At 51.6% G+C, this 13,462-nt stretch overlaps 1 protein-coding gene across 2 annotated transcripts; it reads left to right on the forward strand.

Annotated features, from left to right (window-relative positions):
- Window positions 1-5,023: 5,023 nt before the first annotated feature.
- Window positions 5,024-11,195, forward strand: NR1H2 (nuclear receptor subfamily 1 group H member 2). 2 transcript variants are annotated; one of them, XM_068528235.1, is made up of 10 exons: window positions 5,024-5,129; window positions 5,255-5,389; window positions 5,880-5,941; window positions 6,025-6,144; window positions 6,465-6,755; window positions 6,838-7,094; window positions 7,308-7,487; window positions 8,150-8,249; window positions 10,390-10,598; window positions 10,914-11,195. In XM_068528235.1, exons 3-10 carry the CDS (start codon window positions 5,899-5,901, stop codon window positions 11,058-11,060), a joined length of 1,347 nt encoding a protein of 448 aa, XP_068384336.1. In that variant the 5' UTR covers window positions 5,024-5,129; window positions 5,255-5,389; window positions 5,880-5,898; the 3' UTR covers window positions 11,061-11,195. The 2 variants fall into 2 exon arrangements, with proteins under 2 accessions (XP_068384336.1, XP_068384337.1); XM_068528236.1 differs by having other exon boundaries at window positions 6,474-6,755.
- The last annotated feature ends 2,267 nt before the right edge of the window (window positions 11,196-13,462 follow it).

Here is a 13,462-nt window from a genome sequence, read left to right on the forward strand (position 1 = left end):
GAGTCTTACCCACTGGACCACCAGGGAAGTTCCCGGCCCCAATTCTTACTCTCTAAGATTAAGTGGTTTCTGAAAGGTCTTGCCTGCAAATCCGTAAATGCTCACACGGTGGTGGTATGGGCCTATTTTCTCAGCCAAGATCCGCTCTTTCCCCACCCCCACCTCCCCCAATCAGTGTCTTTTCTTTTTCTTTTCTTTAAAGAGTTCTAGTTTATGATTTAGTCAAACTCTAGGAATTATACTCCTAACAGCTAGAAATGTAAAGCCTTCTGATTATTCTCTATTCAGTACGGGGGAAAATATTTTCTTTTTGAAAAATATTTTCTGATCAGTCTATTTTACATGAATTCTGATAATACAGTTTCATTTGTTTTTCCACATAAATTTCCCGAAAATGTTTTTAAAAATTAGTATACACGCTACAAAAATGGTTGACTCTACCCGCATCGTTTTTACATTGACAATAATATTTGATCAACTTTCTTGTAGTTGTGAACCAGTCTCTTAATTCAACTTAATTTACTGAGATCCAACAAGTATTTATTAAGCACCTTCCCCAAGGCAGCATTTTTTTCTGAAAAAAATTTAATTTTTAAACTTTACCTCCCTCCCTGGTTTCTTGAGCTGAAATCCTGGAACACATGGGTCTCTTTCAAGCCTGCCTGCTTTTGTCCCTGTGTTTCCCATTGCCTGAAATGCCGACACAAAGAAGTCAGGTAAGTTATTCCTCTCTGACTGCCCCCTGCCTAAGGTAGCTGGGAGATGTCTTCGGAACACAGTCAGCAAACGAGACCTAGATCACCCCTATTCTATCAAATAGTGGTTTGTAACAGGGTCGACCTCCAACACCAGAGCAGGAGCCCTCGAGGTAAGTCTCAGGCCTGACACCTTTCTCCAGACTCAGAACAATCAAGCCTCAAGATTCGAATGGATAAAGAGTTACTAGATTCTTCTTTTCTTTCTTTCTTTTTTTCTTTTTGGAGATTGTCCTTTTTTTTTTTTTTTTTTACTTTTTAAGGAATGTTTGTGACAATTGTATATAATTTTCAAGGTTAATGACATATTGCTTCACAATAATGAAAGTCTCCTTTATCTACATATTAGTGTCCTGAAGGTAGCTTAATTTACATAATCATAAATTACATTTCAACTGTCTTCATGAGCTTGTTCATCCTTTGATGAAAACGTAAACGGTAATTTTATTTGGGCTCAATTGCATACGTACTGCACTTATGCAGCATTAGAAAATAGCATTTAGGGGACTTCCCTGGTGGTCCAATGGGTAAGACTCCTCACTCCCAATTCAGGGAGCCCGGGTTCCATCCCTGGTCGGGAAATAGATCCCACATGCTGCAACTATCCCTGCGTGCTGCCTCAAAGACCCTGCGCAGCCAAAATAAGTAAATAAATAAATATTTTTTTTAAAGTTAAAAGAGAAAAGAAAATAGCATTTTAATCTAACCAGCAAGTTAGGGTCATTACAAAAAATAAGAATATTGGTTAAAACTTTTTTTTTTTAATTTTAGTTTTAACTTTTTTGCAGGATCTTAGTTCTCCGACCAGGGATGGGACCTACGCCCCCTGCAGTGGACGCGCTGGAGTCTTAACCACTGGACCGCCAGGGAAGTCCCTACTAGACTTTTCAACCTACCATTTTATTTAATCATCCAGCAACGTTGTAAAAGAGGGATTATTCTCCACATTTTACAGAGGGGAAAAACTGCGGTGCAGGCTGTACTCGGGGGTGGGGGGTGGGGGGGCGGGCGTGGGTTGAAGCTCCAGACACCTTGGAGTCAGCCTCCAGGCCTGGCTTTCGGTCACTGCGCTTACTACTTTTGCTGGGGTTCCACTGGCCAGAACGGAGTCACGTGATCACACCTAGCTGCAAGGGCAGGTGGGAAATGTAGTCCATTTGTGTCACCCTGGGCAAGGGACCGTTTTTTGTGAATTCTCAGCCAGTGTTGAACACATTTAGCCCACAGGTCCTCATGATTGGATCTGTGTTCCCTCTATGATCTTATCTTGTATCTTCATCCCACCCCACACAGCTCCAGCCATTCTGGCCTTCTTTGCCTGTTTTAGAACAAGCCAAAAGTATTCCTACCTTGTCTTATTGATAAGTTTATTAAGAGTTGGTCAGGGGATTTCCCTGGTGGTCTAGTGGTTAGGATTCAGCGCTTTCACTGCTGTGACACAGGGTTCAATCCCTCGTTGGGAAACTGAGATCCCACAAGCTGTGCTGCCAAAATGAAAAATAAAAATAAAAATAAAAAACAACTAAACAAACAAAGACTTGGTCATAATTTTGGAAAAATCGCATCACCCAGTACAACACTGCCAGAGGCATCTGAGTTGATGATATAGCGTTCCTGTGTCAGACTGCACTGTAGCTTTCAAATTCACGGTAATTCTATATTTTGAAGTAAGATTTGGCTGCCATATTTTTTCTGTCACCAACCTTTGTTGATGTAAATATCATTTTGTTACAGATTAGCTGTTACCCCCGAACCCACAGACCACAGTGAGGCCAAACAAACCAAAACATGGGAGTTTGGAGCAGAGAAATGTTTATTGCAGGGTAATGCAAGAACAGGTGGCTCATGTTCCAACCCTGAACTCCCCAAAGGGTTTCAGCAGAGTATTTAAAAAATTTTTAAATCTTATATTGGAGTATAGTTGATTAACAACGTTGTGTTATTTTAAGGTGTACAGCAAAGTGATTCAGTTATACATATACATATATCTATTCTTTTTCAAATTCTTTTCCCATTTAGGTGATTACAGAATATTGAGCAGAGTTCCCTGTGCTATACAGTAGGTCCTTGTTGGTTATCTATTTTAAATAGTAGTGTGTACATGTCAATCCCAAACTCCCAATCTATCCCTCCCCCCTCATTTTTAAAGGCAAGTTGAGGGAGGGGCGACCCAGGGTATGTGATCAGCTCGTGCATAGTTCTCTGCTTGATTGATGTTGAGGTAACAGCGCAGTTAACACTATCAATCCTTAGGTGCCAGTAGATCTGGGGGCTATGATCATCAAGTAGTTAATTTCTTACGTTTGGTGGTGGTTCTTAGCATCTGAAAAACTCAGGAAATATGCATGAGATACTATTATCTGGGTATAGTATCATGAGATACTATTATACTTCTGAAACTGTGTTACTCAGATTGGCACTTGAACCCACAGGCCAGGACTCAAACCCAGCCAAAACCTAGATTGGGACTTGAACCCAAGGTCTTTTAACGGAGATCACACACCTGGTCTCAGGACTTAATGAAGCTCAGGTTCTTGATGTCTCATCGCAGAAAGAATTCAGTGAGAGACAAAGTGATAGTAAGAAGTGGATTTATTTAGAGAGAAGCACGCTCCACAGACAGAGTGTGGGCCATCTCATAAGGTGAGAGCGGCACGAGGTTATGGGGTTGTCAGTTTTTATAGGGGTGGGTAATTTCATAGGCTAGTAAGTGGGAGAAGTAGTCCAGCTATTTTTGGGAAGGGGTGGGGAGTTCCAGTGATTAAGCCATTGCCCACTTTTTGACCTTTATCGTTGGACTTGGAACTGTCATGGTGCCTGTGGGTGTGTCATTTAGCTTGCTGATGTGTTACAATGAGCGTATACTGAGGCTCAAGGTCTAGTGGAAGTCGACTTGTCCTCCATCTTGGACCTATTTGGTTCTAATCAGGTTTATGTCGTGTCCTCGGGCTATGTCATTCTTTTAAAGGTTATGCCCTGCCCCCTTCCCTCCTGTTCCACTTCAGAGAGAATCTACAGCAGAGGATATAGTGGAGGGGTCTGTCATGGGAAGGCCCGTTAGAGTCCTGCTTGGTTACAAACTGAGACTGAGAGTGACGTGACTTGCCCCAAAACTGTTGTCCATCTTCAGTCTATTTCAGCCGTTTGCACTTTTCTAACAGTGAAAAGTTAAAAATAATTTTCACTGGAATAAACATAGCTCACACATACTGGGCTCCTTATTTGAGCCTGGCCAGGTTCACGGTTTTTACCTCATTTAATCATAATGACAATGCAACAACAAATTCTTGTCGGCCCCAATTTACAGATGAGGAAACTGAGGTGCAGGGATAGTAAATAGCTTGGCTCAACATTACACATTGAGGAAGTGGAAGAGATACCCATTCAGTCATCCCCCATGCCCATGTTAGCCACTCGTTTTATTGGTAAATATCCTTGGATGGAAATTTACACAGCTTGAAGGCCACGCTGGAATGGACAAAACAACCTACAAAAGAGTATGGAGCATATATCCCCATTAAAAAAAAATACATATACGCTCAATATAGATCTGATTATCACGGTGGAAAGACTTTGGAACAATTTCCATCTTCTACCTGTTCAAGTATTCTGAGTTTTTTGTTTGTTTTTGCCCTGCTGTGGGGCTTGCGGGATCTTAGTTCCCCTACCAGGGATTGAACGCGGGCCACGGCAGTGAAAGCGCCCCGTCCTAACCACTGGACCTCCAGGGAATTCCCGAGTTTTCTTTAAAAGCTATTATTTTTATCTTTTTCGTAGAGGAAGGTTACTTTTTAAAAGAATTCCTCCTATCACCAAATTATTTTTAAAATATATTTTTTCCAGGTTTTTTCTAGGTCTAGGTTTGTAATTTAACTTATTTAAAACCAATAAGCAGCGCAGCTCCAAAATCAGAAAACTTATAACAACCAAAAAAGGACAAACATGCTTTTAATCAGCCGTGTGCGAAAAGGATCTGTAGTCGTGGAGATGATGCAGAGTAAATCTTTGACCCGCAAGCCCAGAGAAGCACAGGGCAGAGTTTAAAGCCACGCAGGCCGGGGCGGGAAGGTTTGGGACTTGCCATACCGCCCTCTTGCCCAACGATTGATTGAATGGGTGCGGAACTCTTCCGCCAGCTCTCAGTGGAGCTATCCGGAAAGGTAAGCTTCCGGTGGGTATACGACTTCCGTGCGGGGCAGCTGGTTAGGCTAGCCCTAGAGCGACCGGAATTCCGTCACCCTGACTCCCCGCCCACTCCCGGAAGTGACGCACGGTGGGGTTGCCGGAAGAAGTGGCGAAGTTAGTTTTGAGGGGACTCGAGTCGCGGCGGCGTGCCAGTGGCTACAGAGGAGGAGGAAGAGAAGCAGACCAAGGGTACGCAAGCAGGTGCACTCGAGTGTGGGGAGACGCGGGAGGACCCCTGGGCCTGGGGCTTCCCGATGTTCCCCGCGCTGCTTGGCTCAGCCCCTTTCTCTCCTTCCACCGTCTCCCCTCCATAGCTCGCGCCGCCCCCGGCTGTTTCCAGGGCAACGGGAGTAGGGGACCCCCACGAGAGGCCGCCCACGAGACCCTCGCGCGCAGCCATGAGCCCCGCCCCCCACTGGTGTTCGGAGAGGGGCGGGACCTGGAGAGAGGTGTGGGGGCGGAGTATGATGGGAGGAGGTGGGGCGGGACCTGGAAGGGATGGGGAAGGACCTAGAAGGAAACGATATGTGGGCGGAGCATAAGAGGAGGAGATGGGGTCAGAATGAGAGGTAGGGGTGCTTCCTCGGCAGAGGTTGGGCGAGGAAGTGAGGGCGGAGCACTTGAAGCAGAAGGGACAGTATCTGAAAGAAGCCGGTGGGCGGGATCTGGAGTGGAGGGAGCCTAAAGGAGGGGCAGAGTCTAGAGGAGGGAGGGGTTTGAGACCCACCTGAAGGCTGTCCTGGAGCAGAAGGGGGCAGGCCCAATTGGAACTGGATGGGAGGGTATGTAGACTGGCAGAGACTGGGGTTAGGGTGTGTATGCAGTAGGGGGAGAGTCTGAGAGATGGAGGAAAGAGAGGTAGCCCCATGAAAACCTGTGGCTGGCCTAACCTGACCCTCCCTGGCCCCGCAAGGCTCTCAGTCCCCCTGTATTCTGCAGGCTGCTCCGTGACCCCACCATGTCCACCCCCGCCACGAGTTCCCTGGACACCCCCTTGCCTGGTGAGTGACCCCTTTCCCAACCCAGCCATCCCCCCGCCTGCAGATTATTGTCAGGAGAAACTCACTGTGCCTCCCTCTCCCAGGAAATGGCCCTAGCACCCCCTCTTCTTCACCTGATGGAAAGGAGGATGGCTCTGAGCCGTGCCCAGGGGCTGATCCTGATGTCCCAGGCACTGATGGGGCTAACTCAGCTTCCGTCGTGGGTGAGACGGGGTCCAAGGACATGGGCTGGGAGTTGGTATGGAGGCTTAGGGAGGGATCTAGAAAGGGAGAAAGATCAGAAATGGGGATGGGCAGCCCCAGTTTCTTGTTGTTTTTTTTCTTCTGTTAGTCCTTGACATCTCTTATTTTGACCCATTCTTTGGGATTCACTGACATACACATCTTTCCCTGTGAATTGCCATCTCCCTGGATCACTCTCCACACTCTGACTCTTTGCCTCCGATCTCTCATGGACCTGTCCCTCTGGCTGCCGTTTATCTCTGTGGCTCTGTCTCTCATGGCTTCTGTCCACCAACACCAGTCATCCTAGACACAGCAGAGGAGCCGGAGCGCAAGCGAAAGAAGGGCCCGGCTCCAAAGATGCTGGGCGATGAGCTGTGCCAGGTGTGCGGGGACACGGCCTCTGGCTTCCACTACAACGTGCTTAGCTGCGAAGGCTGCAAGGGCTTCTTCAGGCGAAGTGTGATCCGAGGCGGGGCCGGGCGCTACGCCTGCCGGGGCGGTGGAACCTGCCAGATGGATGCCTTCATGCGGCGCAAGTGCCAGCAATGCCGGCTGCGAAAATGCAAGGAGGCTGGGATGCGGGAGCAGTGTGAGTGCCGGGGAGGGAGCAGTGCCAGCCTGGCCCCTGCCCAGGCCTGGGGCCTCTACTGAGGCCTGTGTCTCCCCAACAGGCGTCCTCTCCAAAGAACAGATCCGGAAGAAGAAGATTCGGAAGCAGCAGCAGCAGTCGTCACCCACAGGGCTGGGAGTCGGCAGCAGCTCAGCCTCTGGGCCTGGGGCCTCCCCCGGAGGGTCTGACGGTGGCCAGGGCTCCGGGGAAGGCGAGGGTGTCCAGTTAACAGCCGCTCAGGAACTAATGATCCAGCAGTTGGTGGCTGCCCAGCTGCAGTGCAATAAACGCTCCTTCTCTGACCAGCCTAAAGTCACGGTACAGCCCCTTCCGCAGCCTTTAGGGGCGACGGGCCCAGGAGGCTCAAGCTGACAGGGCCGCAGTCTAGGGCACGGGGAGAGAATGAGGCTCCAGAGGGCAGGGGCTTTGAGACGGGGGCCTCCGAGGGTGTAGGCTTTGCCTCAAGGGGCCCCCATAGCCTTGGGCTTATGGGAGAAGTCCTGAGAGTAACCTGGCCCCCCACGTCCCCAGCCCTGGCCCTTGGGCGCAGACCCGCAGTCCCGTGATGCTCGCCAGCAGCGTTTCGCCCACTTCACGGAGCTGGCCATCATCTCAGTCCAGGAGATCGTGGACTTCGCCAAGCAGGTGCCTGGCTTCCTGCAGCTGGGTCGCGAGGACCAGATCGCCCTCCTGAAGGCGTCTACCATTGAGGTAATGGCCAGCCCGCCCAGCCTCAGGGAGGCCCTTCCATCCTGCCCTCAAGGAACCCCAGAGATAAGCCCCAGGACAGATGCTGGGAGCATAGTGACAAGCCAGACTCCGGTCCTTGCCTTGGTGGGGATGGTATTCTACAGGAGAAGATCAAAATATTAAACAAGTCATCAGAGCCTCCCACCAGGCAGGGAGAGAAAGGAAACAAGCCTAAGGCTGAGAATAACTGAGGATTGGGCTGGAGGGGTACACTTTAGGGAATGTGCTGAAAAGGCTTATTTAGGGAGTTGACATTTGAACCAAGCAATGGTAATGAATAAGCATTGAGTGCCTAGTGTATGCCGCGCCCTATTCCAAGTGCTGGGTGCATGGTAGTAAACAAAACAAAGAGCTCTGCCCCATGCCTCCTAACCACCTGGGGAGAGTGTCCTGAGTGGAGGAGGCTGGGGGTGCCGAACCTGGAGGAGGGAGAGAGCTCGGAGTGTCCAACACGCTGACCGCAGTCTGTGTGGCCGTGAGAACGGCGGGGCAGGGGTGGGGGGAGGTGAGGGATGATCCCGGCAAGATCAGGCCCCCCATTCAGGCCAGGAGAGGAAGGATGGTGGCTAAAGGGTCACAGGGCTCCTCAAACCCCTGCCCATCCCTCTCCCCACCGCTTTCAGATCATGCTGCTGGAGACAGCCAGACGCTACAACCACGAGACCGAGTGCATCACGTTCCTGAAGGACTTCACCTACAGCAAGGATGACTTCCACCGCGCAGGTAAGGCCAAGTGCAGGCTGGGCGGTGGGGGCACAAGTGGCGCCTCTGCTGGGTCCCTGCTGGCTGGGAGACGCGGGGCCCTCTCATCCCTGTCTGAGCCTCTGTTTCTTTATCTCCCAAGTGGGGTGAGGGTTGAGCCCACCTTGCAGTGAGACAAGAGCACGTTTATTGAGCACCAACTCTGCACAGTGGGACATAGTGCAGGATGAAACAGAGGGGTCTCTGCTGTCACATAGGGCATCTTGGTAAGAATTAAGAAAAGACACTCTCTCCTCCTCAAGCCTCGTCTCACATGAGGGAGGCTGGATCTCAGTCCATCAGGAAATGCGCAACCTCCCCAGCCGTACAGGGCAGCCCTGGTCCCTGCCCTCCAAGAGCACTTCCTTGGGGATGTAACCTAGGCGATGGCCTTCTGGAGGAAGCGTAGTTGAACTGAGGCTAGAGGAGTGAGAAAGATCACCTAGGAAAAGGGAGGTGAGGAGTAGCATTAGCCACCAGGGAATGCACGTGCAAAGGCCTCGCTCCCTCGGCCTCTGGGCTTTCTCAGTGAGTCTTGTTCTCTCCCATTATCTCTCCCTGGGGCACCTCTCTATACTCCTGGACATCTGCTCCTAACCTCATCTTCCTTTTAACACCTGGCCCTTCCAACACCCAGGACAGTCCCAGTAACCCTTTGAGTATAAGCTTGGCAGGGGAGCACTGGGTTGTGGGGGAGTGTTTCTGGCGGGGAGCTCAGCATGTGCAAAGGTCCTGAGGTGGGGAAGAGCCGGGCGGTTTTAAGGAACCACAAGGAGGCTTGGAGCACGGCGATGGGGCTGGAGAGGGGGTTGGTCCACATCACATCCCCCGCATTCTCTGCCATTACCGCCGTCTGGACCTCAGTGGGTTCTCCCTGGAACATTGCAGGGGCCCCTCACTGGGCTTCTACCTCCACCCCAACCCAGTGTGTTTGTTCACACAGTCATCAGAAGAATCCAGTTAACAACCAAGTTAGCTCATGTCCCTCCTGTGCTCAGAATTGTCCATGGCTCCCATCTCACTGGGAGAAAAGCCAAAGTCCTCACCTGGCCCACAGGCCCTGCAGGGTGTGGCCCTGTCCCTCTCAGCCCTCATCTCCCACCCTCTCCTCTCACTCTCCTCCAGCCACACTGGCCTCCCTCTTACTGGAACCCACCAAATGTGCTCCCGCCTCAGGGCTTTTGTACTTGCTGGTCCCTCTGTCCAGAACTAGGGTGACCAACTCGTCCCAGTTTGCCTGGGACCTTCCCAGCTTTAATACTAAAAGTCTCAGGGCCCAGGAAGTCTAGTTCCAGGCAAAACAGACGGGTGGTGCCCTACCTGGAACACTCACACATCCTGGTCACTTGCTCCCTCCCCTCCTTGGGGTCAGACACTCTGCAGTGAGGGAGGCCTTCGTGCAATGTCACCCTACGGTGACCATCTTGCCTAAGATGTTGACACGATTTTCGTGGGCCCGATTACCCTTCCCTGTGTTACCTTGATCCATAGAACTCAGAATCATCTCACAGGGTGGATAGTTTGCTTACATATTCATCTACTATCTGTCCCCTCAAGCCCCAAAGGTAAGTTCCACAGGAGCAGGGGGCTTTGTCTTGTAAACATCTCTACCCTGGGGCCTGGCATGTAGTAGGTGCTCAATCCAGTTTGATGAATGAATGAGTCACGCCTGGGAATGAGTTTGGCCTTCACTCCGAGAGCAGGCGAAGCCACCGCAGGGGGTGACATAATGTGACCGAGGATTAAACTTCTTTCTTTTTCCCAAGGAGAGGAACCGGGAAGGCAGGAAGGTGACATAATGTGACCGAGGATTAAACTTCTTTCGTTTTCCCAAGGAGAGGAACCGGGAAGGCAGGAAGGAAGTGAAGGGGGTGGTGGGGTGGCAGAAAATTCTGAGTTAAGTGTTCACGCCCATTACTCGTTCCTTCATTCGGGCGAGAGGTATGGCACACCTACCACGTGCCAGGCACCCTGACCGGCAGTGGGGTTACAGGGTGACCAGCACTCTCTACCTGCTGCTGTTTCCCTCCCCCTGCTGAAGGTGGGCAGCGCCAGCGGCCAGGCATGGGGGCCGGTTTCAGGGTCGGGGCGGTTCATCGGGCCGGGCCTCCCACCTCCGCAGGCCTGCAGGTGGAATTCATCAACCCCATCTTCGAGTTCTCGCGGGCCATGAGGCGCCTGGGCCTGGACGATGCTGAGTATGCCCTCCTCATCGCCATCAACATCTTCTCGGCCGACCGGCCCAACGTGCAGGAGCCGAGCCGGGTCGAGGCGCTGCAGCAGCCCTACGTGGACGCGCTGCTGTCCTACACCCGCATCAAGAGGCCACAGGTGCCAGAGCCCAGCCCCTCCGGCTTGGGGAGGGACAGGAAGTCCAGACCGTGTGGGGTCAGCCTGGGGCCAGGGGCCGGCTGCCTAGTCCCAGCCCGGCTCTGTCGCCGCCCCCGGCACCCGACAGCACTCTGAGCTCTGCTCAGCGTCCTCTCAGCGAGAGTGTGTCCTCAAGCCCCTGTCCCCTCCACAAGGAGCCAGGCCTGGTCCATGCACGGGGCGCCACACTGTCTCTCCTGGCTCGACCCACGGAGGGGCCCTCCCGGTGGTCTGAGGGGGCTGGCCCGCGCCCACTCCCTCCTGTGCCCCCCGCAGGACCAGCTGCGTTTCCCCCGCATGCTGATGAAGCTCGTGAGCCTGCGCACGCTCAGCTCCGTGCACTCGGAGCAGGTCTTCGCCCTGCGGCTCCAGGACAAGAAGCTGCCGCCTTTGCTCTCCGAGATCTGGGACGTCCACGAATGAGGGGCCCGGCCACCCCGCCCCACCGCCCTGCACCCTCCAGTGAATGAACACTGGGGTGGGGAGGGGCCGGGCTGGGCCTGGGGTTCCGCCCTGTGGCTTGGAGCTCAGGCCCTGGCCCCGCCAGCCCTCAGCCCTCAGGATGAGCCCCAGTTGGGGCCGGGAGCCTCTCTCCCCGCCCACTGAGTCTTCCTGGGAGGGGTAGGTGGGTCACAGATCCCGACCTCTCCCAGCACGCCCAGCTGCCCTCCCCGCCCAGCTTACACCTCAAGCCTACCACGCAGAGCACCTTGGGAGGCAGGGGAGGGCCTGTGGCTCCCCCAGAGCCCGAGAGACACAGGCCCCCCTCCCTCTGCTCCTTTTATTTAATAAAAACTAAAAAAAACAAAAACAGGAAAATAAAGTATGAATAGAAACCTGCCCTGAGCCAGAGTGAGTCTGAGGTGGGGAGGGGCTGCCAGGGTCTTCGTGGACACCAGCCCCCATGGACCTGGTGCTGAGCTGGGAAGGGTTCAGGGTGATGTGACTAGGCACTATGGGTGCCCAGGAGAGGCCCCTGACAACCTCCCGGTCACCTCCCGGTGGTTGGAGCCCGCTCCTGAAGGACAAGGAGGGTTTAAGTGGATGAGGAGAAGGGGCTTTTATTCAATCAAGTATTGGCTGAAGTCTCTTGTGGGCCAGGCACTGTGCTGGCCATCCTGGGGTCACAGATGTCATTCATTCAGCAAAAATGGGTGAAGCATTTTGGGACTTCCCTGGTGGCACAGTGGTTAAGAATCTGCCTGCCAGTGCAGGGGACACGGGTTCGAACCCTGGTCCGGGAAGATCCCACATGCCACAGAACAATTAAGCCCGTGCGCCACAACTACTAAGCCTGCACTGTAGAGCCCGCACGCCATAACTACTGAGCCTGCGAGCCACAACTACTGAAGCCCATGCGCCTAGAGCCTGTGCTCCGCAACAAGAGAAGCCACCACAATGAGAAGCCCACGCACTGCAATGAAGAGTAGCCACTGCTGGCCGCAACTGGAGGAAGCCCGCATACAGTAATGAACACCCAACGCAGCTAAAAATAAATAAATTAATTAATTAATTTAAAAAATGTGTGGAGTATTTACTATGTGCCAAGTACAATATTAGGCACTGGAAACATCAGTGAACAAGATAAAGTCTCTCCTTGCAGCCACCGTGGAAAACAGTATGGAGGTTTCTCAAAAAACTGAAACTAGGGGAATTCCCTGGTGGTCCAGTGGTTAGGACTCTGAGGGCCTGGGTTCAATCCCTGGTCGAGGAACTAAGATCCCACAAGCCACGCGGCTCGGCCAAACAAAAACAAAACCAAAAGCAAAACTAAAACTAGAACTGTTATCACAGGATGCAGCAATCCCACTCCTGGGTATATATCCAAAAAGAACAAAAACACTACTTCGAAAAGATACATGCACCTCAGTGTTCACAGCAGTATGATTTAAATTACCAAGATATGGAAGCAACCTAAGTGTCCATCAGATGAATGGATAAAGAAGATGTGGCGTATATATACACAATGGGATACTACTCAGCCATAAAAGAATGAAAGTTTGCTATTTGCAGCAACCTGGGTGGACTTGGAGGGCATTATGCTAAGTGAAATGAGAGAAAGGCAAATACTGTATATTATTTGTATGTGGAATCTGGATACAACAAACTAGTGAATGTAACAAAAAGAAACAGACTCACAGATAAAGAGAACTAGCTAGTGGTTACCGGTAGGGGGGAGGGGCAACAGGGGTGGGAGAGTGGGAGGTGAAAACTATTGGGTGTAAGATAGGCTCAATGATGTGTTGTACGACACGGGGAATATAGCCAATATTTTGTAATAACTCTAAATGGAAAGTAACCTCTAAAATATATATTAGGGAATTCCCTGGCGGTCCAATGGTTAGGACTCTGCGCTTTCATTTCCGGGGGCCGTGTTCGATTTCTGGTCGGGTAACTAAGATCTCGCAAGCTGGGCAGCATGGCCAAAAATAAAATTAAATTTAAAAAATAAAATAAAACAATAAATAAAAAGATCAAGTCCCTCCTTGGAGTTGTCTACCAGTCAGGACTGGTCAGGGTAACGGGGGGCTGAGCAAGGGCTGCTAGAAGGTAAGGGAATAGGGGCTTTAATGGGGTCAGCACGGGGCAATGTGGGAGCTGGAAGAGGAAGTCCGGCAAGGCCTCACAAAAGGCCCAGATGAGTTCAAAGTAAGGAAGGGCAGTGGAGTTCTCCTAATGTCTCCTTCTCTTGCGCCATGCCTTGAGGGGACACCGAGGTGAGCTGGATGGACAGTCCTGGTCGAGGGTGAAGAGGGTGTTGCTTGGAGGGATGGGTTGGGTACTGAAAAACATTATGTTTTTTTTAAAGGGGGAGAGGGAACAGC

Source organism: Eschrichtius robustus, chromosome 19, assembly GCF_028021215.1.
Source record: "Eschrichtius robustus isolate mEscRob2 chromosome 19, mEscRob2.pri, whole genome shotgun sequence".
In the NCBI taxonomy this organism is placed as follows: domain Eukaryota; kingdom Metazoa; phylum Chordata; class Mammalia; order Artiodactyla; family Eschrichtiidae; genus Eschrichtius; species Eschrichtius robustus.